General features: G+C 34.8%; 1 protein-coding gene across 11 annotated transcripts in view; it reads right to left on the bottom strand.

Moving 5' to 3' along the window:
• The window catches only part of BRD1 (bromodomain containing 1), a 64,991-nt gene that overhangs the window by 27,939 nt on the left and 14,173 nt on the right, over window positions 1-22,879 (bottom strand). For 9 of the 11 annotated variants that reach the window (XM_053942954.1, XM_053942955.1, XM_053942958.1 and 6 more), the window contains exons 3-8: window positions 19,468-19,624; window positions 12,849-12,980; window positions 9,603-9,731; window positions 8,346-8,658; window positions 7,318-7,578; window positions 3,632-4,120 (exon numbers count right to left, since the gene is read on the bottom strand). In XM_053942954.1, coding sequence (XP_053798929.1) covers window positions 3,632-4,120; window positions 7,318-7,578; window positions 8,346-8,658; window positions 9,603-9,731; window positions 12,849-12,980; window positions 19,468-19,624 — 1,481 coding nt within the window. The remainder of the gene's footprint in view (window positions 1-3,631; window positions 4,121-7,317; window positions 7,579-8,345; window positions 8,659-9,602; window positions 9,732-12,848; window positions 12,981-19,467; window positions 19,625-22,879) is intronic. The other 2 variants (XM_053942956.1, XM_053942957.1) reach the window with 1 other exon arrangement.

The raw sequence follows: 22,879 nt of genomic DNA, 5'->3' as shown, positions 1-22,879 counted from the left end.
ACAATATTAAAAGTGGTTTCTTGAAACAATAATTTGTTCCATCTGCTATCTTACTAGTACATAACTGATACAGGCAGATTTTTAATGATCCATAAAAACTACCTTCTATCCATTAATCAGTTTCATTTTTCTCTAATGTAATAACTGCACAAAATATTTCCCTGAGAAAAAGGATTCATCTTTGTAACAAAAGAGCAAGGTAAGTATACAATGGGTATTTTGAAAAGGTCATTAAACTTGTCACAGTTAAGACCTGATATGCCCAACCTTCAAGAATCATACATCAATCTCTGATGTCGCCAAAATTTCCTAGGTAAACCAACAATCTTCTTTTGGAAATTGTTGGTAGATACCATGTGAAGCAAACCCAAAATACATCAAATTTTAAACACGTCTCCACTATGCAGCTGTCAGTTTCTACACAGAAACTACAAAGACAGATGTACTCTGTGATAATGCCCTAGTAGAACACTAGAAAATTTAAATTTAAGATTACACTCCTGCTTCAAATATTTTAAAGATTCTCATATGAAAGGTCAAAGTATTGAAATGAACTGCTTTCAGTTCTCTTTGAAGGTTAACTCATGTTGTTCAATAGTCTCATATTTCTGAAAAAGGACTGGCATTTCAGTAATCTTGTGTATGAAAACCAACAACAGCATGTGGGACACCACACTTACAAAGGAGTGTGTCAGTGGATTCTATATGTGTCTTCCTTGAAAATAACTGGAAAAACATCAACCCCAAATGTAAGTCAAGAGAGCACAATAAAAACAGTCTATAAGAATAATGAAACAACGAGGTAGGTGTAGTTTCACTCAACTAAATAAACTTTAGTGTCTTCCTTTGGCCTTTGTCATGTAAGAATACAGCAGTGACAAGAAAGGGGGAAACACTGAAGAGACTGAAGAGTAAGGGACAGAAACAAGACATCCTTAAATAATGTCAAAAACCCTCATACTGGCTATGAATAGGTAAGAAAGAAAAAATATGTGACAGTGCAGCTCTCGACCACTTAAAAATTTCAATCCTTGGCATATTAAGCGAAGGTAATTTCCATCATTTTTTCTGTATTCAGTAAAATTAAGGATAGTTAATATTCACACCATTCAAAGAAAACTGTGCAACAGTAATTAATTTTCAACTGCAGGGATTTCCCACAAAGCTGATAACTCAGGTCAATGCACACAAGCCTGTTGCATACCTTTTCCTAGGATTGGATGGCTTTGGAAGAAAAAGCTCTGCTGGATTCTACTGAATAAAAACATTTTTACCTATAGTACGAGATTAAACTTTGTAAAAAATAACCAAAGAAAAAGGACGTATTTTGCTGTATACATCACTTAATGAATTTTTATCATAACAGACATCTACATGAATCAACACCAGCTAAATACACAAAAAATCTCAATTGTTTCTAAATCTTGCTAAGTATCTGACATTTGTGCTGGTTTCCTGCTGAACTGTAGCTCAAGATAGCTGCCAACTGCAAATTACTTAAATTAGTGTGGAGACACAAATTTGAAAATAACATGCGGAATAAAATTTCCTACGTGAAAGGAAAATGTTTGCTTGCAAAGAGGAAAACTAATCAAAGGAATAAGATCTGATAAACTGCCACATCTGTATGAACCATATATGCTTTAACAAAAGATACTATTAAAGAATAACTAGAACATTTTCAGGTGACTATTAATTGGCCAAACTGCTTCAATTCACTTTTCTTGAACAAGTACAAATTCTAACTATAAATGCCCCCTAAGTATTAGTTCTACATAAATTTAATTGTCTTTATATCCTTACTAGCTTCAAAAAGAGAGTACGTAATTTTGTTTTAAATTAACAACAGAAAAACCTTTTAAACTTCTGTATTTTATTCCTGGAACTATGTTTTTAGTTTTGAAGATAATCAAAAGCATATTTGCTCTACATACACCTAACTCTACAGAGAGAAAGAAAAATGACTGAATTTAAATCCATTCAGAAATCTGGTGGGTTTTGTTTTTGTTGCTGCCTTTTTTTTCCTTTTAAAAATTAAGTTAGTTTTCTTACAAAATAAAAACCTTTTATTCCGCTAAAGAAAAAATTCACAATGTTTAACACAAAAATTTCAAGGAATTAGTACTAACTCCCAGTGTGATCCAGCACAAAATTATTCACTGTGTGTGATAATATGCAATCTATTCACAGATACATAATGAAATTATCTAATTATAAACTGACAAATTAGGTTATTTGGAAACCAAAGTTTTTTATATTATTAATAAAGATTAACTAATTTCTATTATCACACTGCCTTCACTTGGTACTTACTTCAGAACTAAAGTACCAGATCAAACCTGCATGCTCTTTCCAAGCTGTTAGGAAAATGAATGGAAGTTGGGGCTTTCCAAACAGGCAAACCAAACAAAACCCCAAAAATATAATGAAAAACAATTCCCCACACTGCATCTTACATAACATTTTCTCATACTATGATTCCAGCATTAGAATCATTAGTGTCCTCACCTGATCATTCAAAAAAAAAACCCAGCCAACCAACCTATTAAAAAAAGCATACTACCCCACACCCCAAAAAATCCTGTTATTCAAAACAAACAAACAAACAAAAAATCCCACCAAACAAAAAAGAAACAACCTAAAAATCAACAACACTTCCCTTTTCTCCCAAATAAACCCCCTTGTCCCCCCCAGCTTTTGGAGCACATCTTCACACCTAATATTCAAATTAAACTCCTATCTCTTTTATTCAAAGTGACAAATCCCCACATGCCGTTTTCATACCTGCATAAGGGTTCCCAACATGACAATAAAACAGAGTATTTATTTCAGAGGTAATATAAAAGTCATATCAATGGCCATGGATGACATTAAGGAAATATGCATAAGTAATTTCCTCATGCTGCTTTTCTTTCTCAAAGGTTTTATATGAACTTCTCAAATAAATAGAACTATGGTGTGCTAAGAGAAGATATCGTTAATGTCTTGAGCTGTTCTGCACTAATGTATCAAGGTAACATTTTCTTTCAAATATCCTTTAGAGAAGTCTCATTAAGAGCATAATCTCACCTTCAGCTCTATTTAAAGTGCACAGACTAAAAAAAAAAAAAAAACACATCAAGTGTCGTTATATGTTGGGGTTTTAACACTTAAAATGCATGGATATATGAAGTGCCTCATACATCATACACAGTCATCAGTTTCATAACGTAAAAATATGCTCGGAGTAACACTCAGCAAGATGAAATCATACATGGCATAAGTATTTTTCATGCTCCTGATTACAAGCCTTCTGATTTTGGCATCATATGTCAAGTTTCCATGCAATTTAACAAGGAATTTGCAAAAAAGCAGCTAATTCATCTTTCCTGCAGGTTTCATATACACCCATACGTGTAATCTTAAAAACTGCATCATGAAACTAAAGAACTGAAACTTGGTTCAGTAAGTCTAATTGTCAAGGGCCAACACAAAAATGAATAATAATTTTCTGAACTGTAACTACTCAACTGTGAGGACAACCTGTTTCAAGTGCTAAAATCTGAAGATTAACAATCACATGTACGTCAAAATTAACAGGTATGTTAACTTTCCAGATGCATCCATTCAAATAAGTTTTGTAAACATTTACCTGTATCCAAGCGCTTTACAGGGGACTCATCATCAACCTCAGAATCTCCACATGCACTCCTTGATCTTTTCCTTGGGTGCAGAAGTGTCTCCAACCTTGGAAGGACTACAGACAAAAAGGTTTTGGTCCCTAGCTGTGGAGAAGTTGGCTGGGTTTCAGTGTTCTTTGCAGACTTTTGGGGGCTTATACTTTTCGATTTGCAGAAGAGAATGGAAGTACGTCTGTTTACATCAGTTGATGACTCAGCTACAGCAGAAACAGTCGACTCATTGAGATTACTGTCAAGTAAGTGTTCTGGAGTGTGTCCATTTATTTCTTTCTGAATGGAAGTGCTATATAATTCATTATCAAATTTTACTCTTTTGTAAAGCTTACTCTGCTCTGGATTGAGTTCTACTGGTTTGAGGGTTGGTGGTTCTGAATTAGTCTCCAAGTTTGAAGGAAGAGGTAATGCATCTGATGGTTCAAGTTTAGGGGGAGATTTATCTCCTGAAAAAATTATAAATAGAGTGTGATTTTTGAAAACCTGTAGTTATAAAGTCTATTATAAAACTCACTATAAATGTGCAGCCCACCAAATAAATTGTTGTCTGGAAACAAAGCATAACATTTTAAAACCAAAACTTGTCTAGCAACAATCTGTCCTAGTTAGTAGTTCCTACTTTTATACTGGGAATGTAACAGGGGTAGAAAAGAAGATGTCTATAATTGGTGTTAACAATTTATACCTGGATAAGTACTTGCTTCTTCTCATGCAGTTATGTTAGTTTCATTAACTAAAAACTACAAACTGTATTTTTTCATTAGGAAGTTGGGGTGGTGGATGATTATCTGTTAAATGCAATTATACTGCCATTCAAGTAAAACTTTTGATAACATAGGTTGTTATCTAATTTACCTTATCAATATTCACCTTACCTGCCTATGAAAAAATTTATCAGCTAACCAATAAAAAAAAAGTACTTGAACTACTTGTAACCTGTTCTACTTGAGTGAACTAAAATGTGTTACAAAATCTACACAAGGGCATGATTTGTAAAGCCTTTTTACAGTTTTGACCAGAAGTTTTATCTATGAAAAAGTAATAAAAATGGAGTAGAAAAACCCAACACCCCCAAAATCTTGCAGCTTGATTAACCACTAGTTGACAAATAACACACTTGATAATGCAGATTTGATATGAAAAATCAGAAAAACCTCCCCTTCCCCACCCCCCCCCCCCCCAATTTAATCTTTTTTAGTATGATCATGTCCCACTCAATTCCACTAAATGCATACTGGGAAAAGACAATAGAGAAATGATAGTGAGTGTATAAAAGTAGTTTCAGTTTTTCATCACAAGTAATGGGAAAGAAAATATTCTTCTATTGCAGCATTCCCTAATACAAATAGAAGGATGCCCTAACCCATAGTTATCAACTCAAAAAGATGTTAACATCTTTCTAGCTTCCAAAGGAATTTTTCAAAATACAAGAAAGGAAATACTTATTCTAGAGTAACTGTATAACACTAATGTACTATTTATGCTATCACATAAATGATTTAAACTTAGTTAAATTTTCTATGCCACCTGAAGAAAGGTGTAAAACCCCAAAGCGTTTAAGTTCTCTATTTGCAGTTTATTTTGTTTGGTTTTGTCCCAGCAATGTTTACTTGGAAAACAATGATTTTTAAGTGCAGAAAAATCTTTACCCCATTGTTTAAGGTTTAATGAAGCAATAGCATAGTTCATGTTAAAAAATATCTGGTTTTAAAATACAGTGTGACTGTGCTTACATCATTTGCAGGCACAGTTATTAGAATTGGTAACTAATATTTCAGGAAGACCGTAGAATGAAATGTACAGTCAGATAAGCACATTTAAACTATTAGCCATTAAAAAATCCTGTACTTTAAAATCTCCATGGTGACTTCTCTTGTAAACAAATTCTGATTTTCTAACAACTAATTAGAAAATATTCATGGAAAGATTAAAGAACATAAAATCACTTGAGAATTACTTAGAGATAAAACCTAAATTTCACAGGGTTATTCTGGTATTGTATTTTTCACATGATCAAAGACTGGAAACAGAATTGCAAGGGGGTAATTCCGAGTTCTATCAAGGTCAGCTCCTGTAGAGATCCTGGGCACAGGATTTTTCTTATCTTTTTTTGGGCGATTTGTTTTCTTTACTCCTCTATGTACTGTCCATTTAAGAACTGAAATTTGAATTAATTATTATTACTCTCCACTAGATCACAACTGTAACAACCATACCGATCAAACCTAGGTCGTGCCTTTCATCATGTTTTATTCAAAAAGCATACTGTAAATATAAGAAAACCACTACTGTTCACTTTGGACTACTTTTTTCACAAAAATTGATGAAGTGAAAGGCTGTGGCATCAAAATGTTAAGCTACAAATAAAAAAAAGGAAAGGTTGTAGATTCATTAGATGCCAAACCCCACATTCCTAAAGAACTTGGTATTTAATACCATCATCACTTGAAGATTAAAAAAAATACCAAATTTAAAAAACCCAAACCATTAAACATTTTGAGGACACTTAAAAACCTCAGAACAAGATAATGTGCTGATTCATGTATGCTTTTTCTACCAATACTCAAATCTCCAGCAAGTTCTCTGTTTGGAACTAAACACTAAGTTGCTGTTTGAATGGCAGTTATGGACAATCATTTTATTGACTTCACCTTTCAAAAATGTTGATAGCATTAAGCCAACAAATAGAGACTGTTTTATTTATTACCATGCTTCCACTTTCCCTTGAGCTCTTTCCTCCTCCTATTCAAGGCACTTATTCAAAAATAAAACACATCTCTTAACTCTCCAAAGAAAAAGTTTAGTTTCTTAGAGCTAATAATGAAACAAAGTCAATAGAATTCTTATTTGAGTGATAGATTTTCTTTGCATCATTTAAAAATAAGCAATAAAAACCTCAGAAACTCAATTTAAAAGCTAAAAATACAAATATGATATTTAATTAAAACATGAAGATAGTCCTTCCAGCACACTGCTCTCATTGAAATCAATGGCAATTAGCCAAGAGGAGATGCAGTTCTGAGACAAATGTTTCGAGGAGGAAGAGAAGCAAAAGGGGAAGAGCTAGGCAGACGTGGCTGACTTGATTCTACAACATGATTTTTTTTAAGTCTTATCAATAAGTTAGCTTTATTTAAAATAGATAAATAAATAAAGAACCCCAAGCCGACCCACCCTCCTCCCTAGAGTCTAGAGTAGTGAATTAAAAACGCTACAAACACAGTACAGCAGCCAGAGTCTTCATTACCATTGACCTAGGCTCACGTGATCCCTAATACATATTTTGACTTTTAAGTGTATTTCCAAAAGTACAAAGATGTTTTCCACTCAGGCATTTCCAACTGCTTTTCATATGAGATTGTTTGCACTTTCATTCTTTAACACATAAGTTTTTAAAGCTTTGCTACCATGAAAAGTAATGGAGGGAGCTTTTTTTTTAGAAGATCATACTACTCTTAAAATGTTTGTTGTGATTAAGCAGCTATTTTCATATTTTAAAACTATAATTTTAATTATAAAATCAGTATTTTAGATTTAATACTAGTTTATCAAATTCTTTAATTCATACTATTACTCGCACATCACAGCACCTGACTGAAGCGGTTCAGAACAGTACTCATTTAAACCAGGTTTACAATCTTACCTTCTTCTTCTCCATCTTGTTCTAATGCTGCACTTTCTTCCTCGAAACTTCCAATACCTGACTCTATTTGAGGAGCTTGGTTGTGTTGCTGACTGAGTTTGTTGCGAATAATGCTGATTTCTTTCTTTAACAGCTTTGCTCTTTTGCTCCTTGACCCACTGGATTTCATTGCACAGGTGAGGTCAAGTTTTTCTAGCAGCTCTCTCAGCTGTTCTTCCAGGGACATATGTGCTCTGTTTGCAGGATTCAGTAACCTATCCACTGAAGTCAAAACAGGCATAATTGAAAACGTGTTAGCATTTCCCAGAATATTCTCAGAACAGTAATACCAACAAAAGGAAAAAAATGAATTTGCATGCCAAAATAAAAAAATACTGTCAAAAGCCTATTTAGATTATAGTCAGAAATATTGACATTAATTCCTACTATATATTTACTCTTTTTCTTAATCGGCATTTTGCTCAAAAAAACTAAATAATAGAGCAAAGAAGTAAAAGGTCAGAAGGAAGGCATAATTAATCTTTCCCACTTGAACAGACGAATTCCTTCTTGTTAAAGAAAAGGACAAAATTATGGTTATAACAGAAATGTGTTAATTATTCTTCTCAACTGTCAAACCTCAGAAAACTCACATGTATGTCAAAAACATGAGTTTTAATTCCTAGCATGACAAATGTGCTCAATTTTTTGAGTAGGCTATTTAGGAATGTGCTGAAGTTTATTCATTTTCCATGCCTTACAAGCATATACAATCATGTGAAAAAAGCACTCAACTTAAAAACCTTTTCCGCATAAATTGTTAAATTAGGCTCTGACACTGCCAAAATCAGAATCCAGATAGCACTGATGTGTAATGACAGATCTGGTAGAATAGAAACACCAGTCTCTTTCAAGCAATGTTTTTAATAGGGGGTGGAGAATCTAGTTAGCAAACTGGAGAGCAACAATCCTAAACATCTGTATGGAACATACATGCTGTATGCAATGAAAAATGCAACTTTAAAAAAAATAATTGAAAAACATCTTACCATCTTCCCAAGAGAAAGGCTGTGGTGACTCAAGTTTAGGCCGTTCTGGTAAGTGCATTCCAGTTTCATTGTTATAACCAATTCCTTCAGCATCTCGCCTGGCTTGCCTGAGAACTACACCTCCTTGATCTCTTAACCGCACAGCAGCTCTATAAAATATTGTATCTTTTGCATTGTATTTCATACAGTTATCTATGATCAGATTGAAGTCCTCTTCAAACTCAGTGAGGTTTTTATAGCCTTGAGCTTCTAACCGTTTCCGCATGGTAGAGAAATCCATAGGATGTTTAATATGATCCAAATAGTCTGGAACCTTTGAATAAATATTTAAAACACAAATGGGTAAAATGGTCTTATTACAGACAAAATAACATTAGTTAGTAACTTATCCACTTTTCAAACATATCTTGTAACACCTCAATACAAAAATTAAAGATGTAACTTAGAATTGCACATCTAGATATTGCAAACATTTGCATGCCAACAGAAGTTTACATATTACAATATTCTGCATCTCAGGTAACAAGTTTGAGCTCTACTAAGGGATGCTGAAGAAACTACTTTTTCTTGGGAATTCTGTCATTTTACATACTCCTACTTTCAGGTAACTAGCGACAGGACAAGGGAAAATGGCCTGAAGTTGCGCCAGAGGCAGCTCAGGTTGGATATTAGGAGATTTCTGCACTGAAAGGGTGGTTAAGAATTGAACAGGCTCCTCGGGGAAGTAGTACAGTGGCCATCCATAGAAGTGTTCAAAACAAATGGGTGTGGCACTTTGTGATATGGTTTAATCAGCATACTGGTATTAGGTCAAAGGCTGGACTTGATCTTGGTGGTCTTTTTCAACCTTAATGATTCTACATATAATAGATGTGTATACAGTATATGCACAAATGCACACATGTATACTCTAACTCTGTCTAGTTTCACCTTCAAGTAAAAACACAGTATCTGCTCCACAATTTTTGATATCCTTCGAATTTGCTTTACCAAGATCGTCTTACTGAAAAGTATAAATATGTACACAACATTCTATACAGGAATGGGGTACTTCCATACAAGTATTTTGCAGAAATTATTTTGATATATAAGCATAAAAAGGCTTTCACAGCAGTAGACCATAACTCATAATGTTAATTATCATAATAAAGATTAAAAGTTAACACTGCTTCTAACTCGGCATGTAATGACTTGTTTCCTGTACTTAAGTGCCACCAAGCCACATGTAAACATCAGGAAACACAGCTGCAAACATACCTCTTTAAGGTTCACTGGCTGAGCAAATATACGAGCAGAATCCTTTTCCTGCAGCTGATCCAGAACCGATCGCAGAAGTACAGTGAATGGAATAAGCTGAAGTTCCATAGTAACCTGCTCAAGCTTGACCTAAAAAAGTAAGTTATCCAACTGAGCATTTTCCATTAACATACTGTATTAAAGTTGTTTAGCAGCAACAGTATGGTATTTTAGATAACATATAAAATATAAATATATTTAAGGAGGATTTAAGTAAATTAGTTCAGTACTATTCTCAATATCATCAGTTGGCATTTATCTGACATAGGTTTTCAGCTAATGATTTAGAAAGAAAAAAAATTATTCTCATTCCTTCAACTCCAGCTTCCCAGAACTCCAATTTGTATTTTATAAGTAAGAATTTTAAAAAATACATTTTAAAGTGGAACAAAAGATGCTACATAATAACAGCTTCACAATTCACCAACAATGTGAAAATAGTAAGAATTTAAAGGTAACGTTTCAAATTAAATTTCAGTTCTACTGCTATGTTGGAAGTTTAAAGAGAATCTGATTTACAGGCTACGTAAGTCCAAAACAAAGAGTAATTGGAAAGAAAATGGTCTACATAAATTCCAAGAAAATTATTTCAGAAAACAGAATCGACATCTTCAAATACTTCCGTATCTTTCATATTTTTTGGACACTATTTCAATTCCTCTGTAGCTTAATTTTCAGGCTGTTTTAAGAATTATCAACACTGAGACAGTCCTGCTATGTCTAAAGTAAAATCTTAATGCAAGATTAAAGGTGTGTGTGTATATAAATATAATATATACATATAAATTTATATTTGCTTATACAAATAAAGTATAAGCAAACACACATATGTAAAGTACATGCATATAAATACATGTGTAAAGTGAGTGATATGTGAATACATGTGAACGATGTATAGAATTCCAGAAAGCACTCCAGAAGGACAAATTATATTAGCTTGCAATGAATGTTCACAGTCTGCAAAAGTAAAAATGAAATGGTGTTTTTACAAATAAGGACCATTAAAAACTCCTAAGTGCAAACATTTTGCATTCACATTTTTTGTGTAAGATTTAATTTTTCTGCATTATCACTTCCTCAAATCTCTCCTCCCGGCAATATTAACTGTAGAATGTCATAGGACTTCAGATGCAGCTTTTATTTTTGCTTTTTTCATGACAGAAGGATAAAATGGTTCAGAGTATATGGACATGTTGCTACTGAGTATATGGACATGTCTTGAGAAAACCTGAATAGATCAAATCTTCTACAGTTCTTCAGAAACTAATCACTTTTCCAAGTCTAAGAGAAAGTCTTCTCAAATAATTTCACCATACTAATGCACACAGCATGGGCAACAAACAGAAGGAGCTGGAGGTCACAGTGCTGGTAGGGAGTTACACCCTAACTTCCATTACTGAAATTTGGTGGGACGAATCCCATGACTGAAGTGTGACTATGGATGGTCAGAAGCTGGTCAGAAGGGCCAAGAGCATACCAAGGGGCAGTGGGGTTGCCTTCTACATTGAGAAATGAATATACTGTGAGGAGTTACCTCAAGAAAAGCCATGAGCAGGTTGAAAGCTTAGGCACCAAGGTGAGAGAAGGAACCCCGTGGCTGGTATTTATTTCAGATCTCAGGGAACCTACTGACAAAGCCTTCTTGCTCCAGCTACAGACAGACACTGCTTTTGCAGGCTCCTGTTCTGCTGAGGACTTCAACCACTCTGACATTTGCAAAAGTAGCACAATGAGCTGTAGGAGACTCCTGGAGTGCATTATGGATAACTACATAAGGCAAAGCTTCCATGAAGGGCACAAGGAGATGATTCAGGACAGCCAGCACAGCCTTACCAAGGGTAAGTCCTGCCTAACTAACCTAATAGTCTAACCAACCTAGTGGCCTAGTAACTCTTTTAAGCAGACAAGGGAAGATGTCATCTATCTGGACTTCTCTAAGGCCTCTGACACCGTCCTCAACAACATCCTTCTCTCAAAACTGGAGAGAGATGGATTCAATGGGTGGACTTCTCCACAGGTGAGGAATTGGCTGGATGGCTGCATCCAGAGAGCAGTGATCAACGGCTTAGACTCTGGATGCAGATCAGTAATGTGTGGTGTCCCTCAGGGGTCTGTACTGGGACCAGCAGTAGTTAGTATTTTCATCAATGACATAAGACCAAAGGATCAAGTGCAACCTCAACAAATCTGCAGATGACACCAAGATGAGTTGTGCAGTTGACACAGCTGAAGAACAGGATCCCATCCAAACTCAAGAAGTGGGCCCCATGGGAATCTCATGGGGTTCAACGAAGTCAAATTCCAGGTCCTCCTGCACCTGGGTTGTGGCAACCCCAGGTATCAGTACCAGCTGAGGGATGAATAGCTCCAGCCCTGTCAAGAACTTGAGATGTTGTACCAGTGGATGAAAACCTCAATATGAGCCAGTAGAGTGTGCTTGCAGCCCAGAAAGTCAACTGTATAGAAAGAAGTGTGGCCAGCAGGTCAAGGGAGGTGATTCTGTCCCTCTACTCTGCCCCCCATTTGGCCCCAGCTGGACTGCTGCATCTGGCTCTGCAGCCCCCATCAAAAGGCATAAAGCTGTTGGAGTGAGTCCAGAGGAGGGCCACTAATATGATCAGACTGGAGCTCTCCTCTGAAGAAAGGCTGAGAGAAATAGGGTTGCCCATCTTGGAGAAGAGAGGGCCCAAATGAGACTTTATTGCAGCCTCTCAGTTCTTAAAGGAGGTTTATAAGCAAGATGGGGACAAACTGATTAGTAGGGCCTGTAGTGACAGGACAAGGGGTAACAGTTGAAAGTAAAAGAGGGTAGATTCAGACTACATATAAGGAAGAATTTTTTTACAGTGAGGGTGAAGCACTGGGACAACATGTTGCCCAGAGAGGTGGTAGATGCCTTATTCCTGGAAAAATTAAAGGTTAGATTAGACAGGACTTTTAACAATCTGGTCTAGTTGAAGATGTTCCTGTTTATTGAAGAGGGGTTGGACTATACAATTCTTAAATGTTCCTTTCAACCCAAGCCATTCTATGATTCTATGAAAATTTTATATATTTTAAATAGTTTGAGTGCACAGCATGCACATATGTTACTGACCCTCTGTGAGGATTAAAATACAGTTGTCCTTCTACTGAAAAAACTGTGAGAACACTTAAATTATCTTTCCTTCAGAAAAGCTTCACCAAATTAAAAGGTGCTGCATTTACCTGTTCTCTTTTTAATTTTTCACGCTTACGTATAAGTTCTATCAATAAACGTGCTCTTTCAAGATCATGGCGCAGCCTTTGCCAGTACTTCAATTTTTCTTTTAAGGCTTGCATTTCTTCATCATCTTCTCTCTAAGAAAAGAATCAAAACATTTTCATGAAAAGAAAAATGCATACCTCTTTTTATAAGATAGTTCTATACAACTGCAAAACATATGCACATGAAAGGAGAAATTACTGTCTTATAGTTATGGCACTTGCTCATAAGCTTCATGCTGCAACAACAGAAAACCTGTGGTCAGGTTATCTTCCAGAGTTACTCAAGGGTCTAGTTGAAAATAAAATCTAAACTAGAAAGCAATCCTGTGGCAATGGCTATTGACATCAGATGAAGCAACACAGCAAACAGCAACCGAGAAATACAACAAGCTGCAAAATACAATACAGGATTTTTGCATCAAAATCCAAAGTAGGTGAACACCACAGTTTCTTCAGAAGCTCCAGCCTGGCAGAAACAAATTACTTATGCGGTCAACACAGTCCTCCTTCCTCACACCCAGAAGAACTAGGACACATTTGTAACAAAACAAAATAATTATGGCTTGTGAGGACAGGAAATGAAAAGCTCTTTACTAGATAATATAGTAACTTCAAATGGTATTGCAGGTGAATAATGCAGTAATACACCCTTTTGGAAAATGCATGAAAGAATTTAATTTACACATTTTTCAGAGTAAGTAATGTTTAAACACTTGTAATATTTAGATTGATTTGTACATAAAAAACCCAGTGTCTGTTTGCCTTTATTATTTTTCATAAGGAAAAGGGAGGATACTAGAATACTACTTACAGGATTCAAATTATATTGGTAATTCACCAGAAATGAGGCCATAAAGAAACTGAATTCCTGATATTAGTATGAATTACATAAAAGAAACATCTGCTTTGGAAAATTATTACATTTGAAAAATGAGTATTTTATAAAAACATTTCTGAGAGATATCCAAAACTTTGTATGCTTGCCCATAACCAGCAAAATACATTATACACTTGTTAAGTCATCTTGGAGAGTGTTCTAAAACCTAAAACAAAACCAGTAAATTCCATCAGCTTTTATATATAGAAGACAGAGAAATAAAGGAAAGTGGCTAAGGAGATGAACAACAAACAACATTACAAATTATCACACCGAAAGCCATAAATTCCTTAAGAGAAGAATAATTTAGAAGTACATTTTTCAGATAGCTCTAAAAATATATTCTCTAAAATATATTTATATATAATATATAAAAATATATTCTCTAAAAATAGAATTACAAAAACTGGATGCTTAAAAACATTATCTAATAGATTTGTCAGTGCTATAATTCTATCATCTACATTGTATTTTATTGCTTCATGTACTTCGTAAAGGTAAAGCTTAGTTTTATTCAAATCTCTGACTTCACTGAAGATGAAAATACTTAAAATATCAACTATTTCTGCACTTGAATATATCAATCTGGAAATAACAGTTTGTTCCTCTTTTCATTAAGGAAAAAAAAGACCAACAAAAAGAAAAACAACAAAAAACTGGAGCTAGAAACTTCTAGTTCTCTTTCCCAATGACTATTACAACTGAGAGTTGTAATTTCTTTTAAAGAGTTAAATCTTTACATAGACACAAGATAATTTAACTGCTGGGGTTAGAACAGTTCTAAGTAAATTTTGACTGATAAGAATTTTAATATTTTCAATAATTTGAAATTCCTTAAAATTCTGAGGAGGCTCACTGAAACAGGAAGTCTACACTGCCACTAACGGCTACTCTCCTAAACCCCTTCATCTCTGAGTATAAACCTCATGCGTGGAAATGTAACCCAACTCTTAGCTGTATATTTTTTTCAGTTCTACTGTTTGTCAGAACCAAAATTAAACTGCCAGAAGTAGAAGGTTTGTCCTCCCTTTGCTTGCAACATTCATAGCCTGCTTTTTTGCCCTATTTAACCACATAATTTAAGAAAATGGGGAACCAAGCCTGATGAAAGCTAAGTCAATGTCCTGGTTAAGGGCAAATTTAGGAGAGAACCTCTGAAGGGGTTCCTCTAGAAAACAGATTCAAAGCATACTAGTACAAGGGTGGGTCAGGAAACTTAAATACAGCAAGAAAAAATAATGTTACAGCAGGCCTTAGGGTAGTTTATTACTCATCTAAGTACTTGGCTGAACCTTAAGGTGCAGTTGCACTCAAATAAAATAAAAATCTTTTACTTGAATCAGTTGTTTTACCAATTTCATTCCATATAATAGGCACATACTTGTCAATCTGCAGATGTGACCCAAAATATCAAGAGCACCCTGCCTGCCTTTTTTTATCTGCACACATACACTACCATTCTGAATGGCACTTTGGCTTGGAGATTAACAGCAAGCCTCCAAGTTTTTGATACTTCTATGTGAAGTAATGTTGGCAGACAGTTTACAGCTTAATAGTTAAGATAACTCTCCTTTGCCCTAACGTATCTATTATCTGACATACAACATATACATTAATTACATTAAAAGGTCTACACAAGTTGAAGAGAGCATAATGCACTGATTTCAAACAACCAACCAATAAAAACTTAAGATACAAAGAGTTCCTTTCAAAATTTTTAGCTTTCTGACATAGAAAGTTTCTTTAAACTTTCTGGTAGGGAAGTTGTTCTTCCTTCTTTCTACAACTGTCCTGACAGTCACCAAGTTTAATTTGGCTGATGACACAAAAATTTATAAAGAAATTCTCATTTGAAGAGGGACTCTTCATCAGGAACTGTACTGATAGGACAAAGAGCAATGAGTTAAAACTGAAAGATGGGAAATTTAGATTAGATATTAGGAAGAAATTCTTGACTGTGAGGGTGGTGAGATACTGGAATAGGTTGCCCAGAGAAGCTGTTAATGCCCCATCCCTGACAGTGTTCAAGGTTATGTGGGGTGGGGCATTGAGCAACCTGGTCTAGTGGAAGCTATCCATGCTCATGGCAGCAGAGTGGGAACTAGATGATCTTTAAGGACCCTTCAAACCATTCTGTGAGTCTATGATTTTCCAACGGACTTAGTTCTTGCTGAACATAGTATTACCTACAATTATTACCTAGTATTAAGTATGACCTAGAATAAGCATTAATTATTACCTAGAATATTACCTATTTGTTAATACTGAGGGAAGAAGAAAACATTTTTAAGTCTACACAAAGAATATGCAGCAGCTGAGAACTCGTCTCACCATTAGTATGCTATCAGTGTCTCTCTCCATACCAGCAGGAATACTGTCAGTGTAGCACCATGTCCCTCCTTATGTTGGATGTAAGTGTGTGAGAACAGCCTCACTCCTTAGAGAGACTGTAACTTAATATAATACAAACAAAAATAGAGTGACAGTGATGAAACTGGACCTTGAGCAACACAATTAGTTTTATTAGCATGCACTGCTGGACTTGTATGGCAATCAGACAAAACCATTTTAGTGGTTGCAACTTGTGATCTTAATGAAATCTTCAGTGCACGTATGACCTTAAGTCATCAGCACCTTCTCTTTTATTTCTTCTAACAGTGGCTTTAAACTAACATCACTACAGCAGCAGCTGTACAGCAGCAACTTCTACACTTACATTTCATGCCTCATTTTCATTCAAGCGTTCTTGAAGTTCAGGGAAAAAAACTAATATAATGAGGATGCAAACCTATCCGAGTATTCCAATACCTTTCCTTAATTTCTCTAGGTGGAGAGAGAAATGAGAGTATAAACCATTCTCTACAGAGTTCCTTGTTCCTGCAAATGGTGAGGCAGTCTAGGTCTTTTAGCATGGTTTAGAACTCTTAGGTCTTCAAAACCATACCATAACCAAACTGTGAAACACATTTATTAGGAAGTAAGTCTAGATCATGGAGACCTCTCCCTTTGCCAAATTCGTGCTAGCAACCAAACAGAGAGGGATCAAAACCACTTTCCACCACACATCCTGAAACCATTTTCAGGTTTTGGTTCGTCATTATAACATTTCTTTTCTGTTTAAATAACAATTCTTAAAAACCCTGAATCTTATTACATCACTGTTTATATTTGGTTAACTGAAAAATCTATGTAGGTTTCTTCATATTCTGACCCCTCACATAAAATAAAAGGAATTTCCCCATCTGGACTGAAATGAACAAAATAATCATGCCTAACTAAAAATTTTCAAGGTGTTCTCACAACAGCTATGCCATTGCTGTTTATTGTCTTGATTACAAATTGGTTTATACTTGGGAGTAACAAAATACATTAACTGCCTTGCAGTTATGACTGCTTTAATAAATAGCTAATGAAAGTGCTCTGGAAAAGACACAATGTCATACACAGGACACTTGCTACTCACTGAAAAGCACTAACTACACATATTTCATCAACAGACTCATTTAACACTCAGCTCACCTTGAAACTAGATTTTACTTTTCAAAAGAACAAACTTTTCAACAGACCAATATAAATAGCTTCCAATTTATTTAGAATATATTATTTCCTTATTTAAGAATCGATCTCAAATTAGGAAAGAAAATAAAGAACTGTTTGTACTGAAGTGTAAACAGGCAATTGAATTTTAAAATGCTCATATCAAAGGCCTATTTTATTTTAATTCAACATCAGTTACAATAATAGTTTTATTGTGATAGTCATTATTTAAATATATAGAAATGTTGCACCCTTATCATGCCATCCCAGAAAACTGGCTTGTGTTAATTTTTCGTACACTAACAATGGCCTAGTTCTATACTGCCACAATAGCACCACACTTCTGTGCTTATCTTTAGGATTTTGTAAGGACTTAAGTTCATTTACAAAGAAGTTTATTGCCTGAATAAATTAATTTCAACTATTATTAGGTAACACTAATTAGGTACACTCTTCAGAACCTCTCATGCAGAAGTAAAAGATTAATCGAACTTCAAAATGGAGTAATACAGAAACAATGAAAACAAGATAAACAAGTGGTTGATTTATATTCAAAGTTCACCTAAAAGGAGTTCATGTAAATGGAATTTGAGAATCTCAGCCATGAGGAAAGGCTGAGAGAGCTGGAACTGTTTAGCCTGGAGGAGAAAAGGCTCAGGGGCAGAAATCTCACCAATACACAAATACCTGAAGGGAGGAGGCAAGAAGATGGAGCCAGGCTCCATTCAGTGGTGCCCAGTGGCGATACAAGAGGCAATGGGCACAAAGTAAGAAAAGACATCAGAAGACTCCTGTGTTTTTTTTAAACTGTAAGGGTGACCAAGCACTGGCACAGCTGCCAAGAGAGGTTATGGAGTTTCCACACTTGGAGGTAACTCAAAAGCCAACTGGACATGGTGCTGGATAACCTGTTCTAAGTGGCCCTGCTTGAGCAGTGGGGTTGTATCAGATGACCTCCAGAGGTCCTTTCCAATCTCAATTATTCTGGAAATTATTAATTAGTTTTTCCACAAGAAAAGCTAAACAAAGAAATAAATACACACAAACATGACAGATCAAATAATTAGGAAGCAGTGTTGATCACGGTATTTTTTATGACTACATCAATCAATGGCTTAATCAAACAGAAATACAATTCTAACAAAAATAACAGTTCCAATTCAGAGGGGGAAAGAATTCAATTTAATACAAGTAAATTATTATAAAATTAATTCATATGTTTTAGAAGCTGTTTTACAAGGAAGTCAAGTGCTAGGAGAATGGAAAGAACACACCCACCTACACATTCCATTCCATTAAAAAAGGTAACTCGGATGCAGTTAAAATTTCCACATCATGATGCTTCACAGCGTTTCAAAGTCTACATGCATGGATCCACACAATTCAGAAGTTTTAATTATTTTTGAAACGGTCCAATATCATGAAACCAACACAGAACACCTGGAGTTGCTGTTTTGATGTTTTTCAGCAACTTATTCAGCAACTTCAGCAACTTATTCATGTTTTTCAGCAACTCAGCTTAGGACTGTACACCTAAACTTATGCTTGTCTACAGTCCCACTTAACTGTGTCAAGAGCAAAACCGGAAGCTGAAACAGGTCTTTGAACTTCATCAACAACTTCCATTTTGTTATTACCAAACAAGGCAGGCAACACAGGTCTGAATTTGAAAACTGTAAACTAGCTGTCTAACCCTGTCTAACCCTAGCTGTTTAAATCCTGTAAAACCCAGGATTTTAATCCCAGTTAAAATACACTTTTTTTTTTCAAGTGTCAAATAAGATATCTGCTTTGCATCGTTTGATTAATTTAAAATAACTTTTATTTTTTATCCGACAGTAATTGAAGAATGAGTTCCAAAAAACTACAACACTTATCAAAGAATAATGGCATTATGATATTTGTGATTACAGTATTTTTGTGAAACATTTAAGCAAAACAGAAGAAAAAGCTGCAGAATTTTTTTTTACATCTCACATATGAAAAAGTATTAGATAGTTCCCAACTGCCAAAATAGGTAGTATCACTTCAGAATAGGGTAAATAATTTATTCAGTCCTGAATAAAAAAAAGTTTTTACTTTGAGCTAGGCTTCCTAGTTTATTTTTAACTCAATAAAATAGAAAATTTCCAATTTCTTCTTATAAATAAAAAGTATGTCACATACCTGTTGTGTGTTTCTTTGTGACTGTAAACTGGATTGTAGCCTTCTCAAGAGTGGAACACCATTCCTAGAGAGTCTTTTAAGCAACCAGTAACTGTGCACTCGTTCAACAAAATGCTTCTTTCGCTGAATGGCCACCTGATTCATAATCTTATTTAATCTAAAACATGGAAAAACTGATATTGTATTTTTCACAGCAAAGCATAAAACATATTTATCTACGGAAGTTAAACATCACATATATAAGAATGTACACTGTAAAACCAGAAGTAATCACTATGTTACTAACTTTCAGTAAGATCCCTTCCAGTACAATTATTTCTGAGCAGAAAATTACAACCAAATACATCTGCTTGACACTGCAGGTTCTACTAAATACATTAAGACACTTTATAAAGCTAAAGGGAATCAATTTTTTGTAATCATTATTGGAAGAGCAATCCCAGATTAGGGCTGAGAATAAATCTTTATGTGCATTTTGCATAGAATGATTTTCCTATTGAAAATGAAATCAGATAAAAAGCTCCAAATCACTATGAAAATCATCAGATCATTTGTTGCCATCTACAGAAAGATTAGTAGTTTATTTTACAGACAATACATCTTCAAACCCCTCCCATAAAAACATGCTAAGAAAGCCTTGTATTGCTCTATTAATATTAAATGTCTGACAAATAAACCAAACAAAAAAATATAAAACATAGGAACAATTATTATTTTACCCCACACATACAAGAAAATAACCAAACAGAGAAGACATGAGAATGATGTAAACAGTTAACAAAATATTTTGATCAAAAACCAATCAGTATTTTCTCCAAAGTTGGTTTTTAACAAATGTAAATTCTCTATGCATGTATTTTTATACTCAATGAAAGTGCTTTATGAACATCACACACAACAATACTGATTCCTGTTTTTCAAATAATGACATGTTAGATAGATGACCAAGTCTCAAACTCAACACTGGCTTCTGAAAACATATTAAAAAGAAAGCTTTCAGCTGTTTGTGCCTACAATATCTTGAAATTAGAGCAAAAGAGAAGTTAAAAAAGATAATCGTTATAGAATAAAAATATTTTCTCTTTGTATTGTAATGCTAGTTTTGTAACTGGTGGCAGCCCCTGGGGCAAGATGCCCCAAGCTACCACCCCCCTGTATTGCAAGAGATGTTTCCTTCATCTGGGGGCAGGGGTGAGCTGGAAAGAGAGCTGGATGTAAAACAGTTACAGAAAGGATAGTAACAATAAAAAATGAAATCTGTTAATTCTTCACTCAGAATATTACTACTACCCCTAGCAAAACTCTGCAGTTGATAGTATTTACTGCATATTCTCCAAAATTTAATACTAAATCAAGCAAATATTAACTCAAGAAGTGTTTGATTTGTAGAGCAGTATCATGAGACATTTAAACATGAATCACGATTGTATATACATACTAATGTTTTTCTACTTTTCCCCTTTTTGTATTAGGAAGAAAGCAGTTTTGCAGGTAAGTCATAAAAGCTAAGTAGTCAAAACACCTAACAAAATATAAAGTTAGAAGTAAGCCTTGGGTAAAATAGTTTTTAAGAATATCTGAGAAAACAAAGTATTTTTCAGACTAACATACAAGTAAGTGTACTTTGAGTTCAAAGGTCATCTATCCCTGGGATTTTTTGGACTGTGTAGAAGATAAGGTGCAATAGGTGTATTCAGTGCTACTGACTATAGCTGAAGTTTTCAGTAATCACCAGGTAAAGGCAGAGCAAATGCAGATTTTCTTTAAAATACAGTGCCATTGTATCTTTTGGTTTCTCAATGACATTGTTTTTTTAATTAATAACTAAGCTAGTCAGGCATTCTTGAAAAATTCTAGTTTAATTTAAAGCTTAGTTCTGCAGATGGACTTCAGACTGTCTTGTACATCTTTCACTGGAAGGCAGACACAGGCTCCACAAAGAATTACTCAATGCAGAACAGATGTGACCCTACTAAACTTTAAACAACATAATTACAATTAATTATAGAATGCAATCAAAGTCAAATAATTGCTTTCACAAATCTCTTGGAAACAGTAAAACCTACTGAACCAAGTCAAAAAAAGCACAGCCAAATACGCAACTATTTGGAAAGATCAGAGAATCATAACATGAAGAAAGGTGCCTTGGCTTCATGCCCATCAGATGTGGCAAGACTAAGCAAACATCTTTAACTACAGCTTTACATACATTTGCCAATTCACATAACAAACCATTCTATTCATATATAATTATAATAGTAGAGTGTTAAAAGAAGCTTAAGAAAGATGTTCACAGAAGACACTCTCCAACTTCCAAAATATAAATAGACAGAAGGTAATTTGGAGTGCAGAGACTACTTTAAAAGTAGTTGGAAACTACTCGTCTCTGCCTTCCCCTCCAAATTAAACTAAGTATTTCATTTAAGCAACACACATGGGTAGCACCTATACACTTGTCAAAATACTTATCTGAAACTTTTCACGTGGCAGGTATCTACAGAGCCTCTACACTATGAATTTAGTGCTAGGAGGATCTTACATCTGCTGTTAGACTAACTACCCACTACCTATATCACAGCTCTTCAACCATCCTTTTGCTTAGTTTGATAGTTCCAGGCAGACTTTTACTGTCCCAAGCACCTTAAATTTTGATAGGCAATACAACTATTTTGGGGAAATGAGACAACATTGCTGTAGAACCCGGTAAGATGCACAGACTGGGTACTGTTTTTGAAGCTCCCACCATCTAAATGAATTTTCCATACATTATACTTCCCTTTTTTTTTTTTCCCAACAAAGATGTAATAAAAAAACCCTGAAGAATAATAAAAAAAAAGGCATGTATTTGGGCTAGGTAAGAGAGAGCTGTTTAAAAAAGTCATCATTTTGCAATCCAGGATCTGACTTGGACATGACAGGGTAAATTGCTATAGCACACGGATAAATCCCCAATGCAGAGGCAAGGCTTAGAGAACCTGAGGCACCTCCCAGAACTACAGAAAACACCTCAGCAAAGGCATGTTTTTGCTAAAGTATCTGTCCACACTAGAACTTTTTCCAGTATAAGCACATCAAAAAAGAACAGCTTTCTGTATTATTTTCTAAAGGCAAGTCAAGCATATCAACTACTGGGAGAAAAAAAACCCCTCCATTTTCCCTCAACTTACCAGTTATTTAAAACAAAATACATTGATAGAGGAATTTGAAAATTCTTAAAAAGGTGACTGTGTTCCAATGATATTCAGTGACGGCTGCTATCTAGCTGGTCTCACAAAAGAAGCATTAGGTTTCAAGCTGATGACCACTGCAGCCTTTTGATGTTTTAGCACTAGCAGTCATACTGATTCTTGTTTTTGTTTTTTTTTTGAGCCACATGCCAAAACTACACAGATGACAAAAACATTTTTCAGAA

Source organism: Vidua chalybeata, chromosome 5 (assembly GCF_026979565.1).
Source record: "Vidua chalybeata isolate OUT-0048 chromosome 5, bVidCha1 merged haplotype, whole genome shotgun sequence".
Lineage (NCBI taxonomy): Eukaryota > Metazoa > Chordata > Aves > Passeriformes > Viduidae > Vidua > Vidua chalybeata.
The sequence above is the reverse complement of the archived record's forward strand: the minus strand, read 5'-3'. Positions and strand labels throughout refer to the sequence as shown.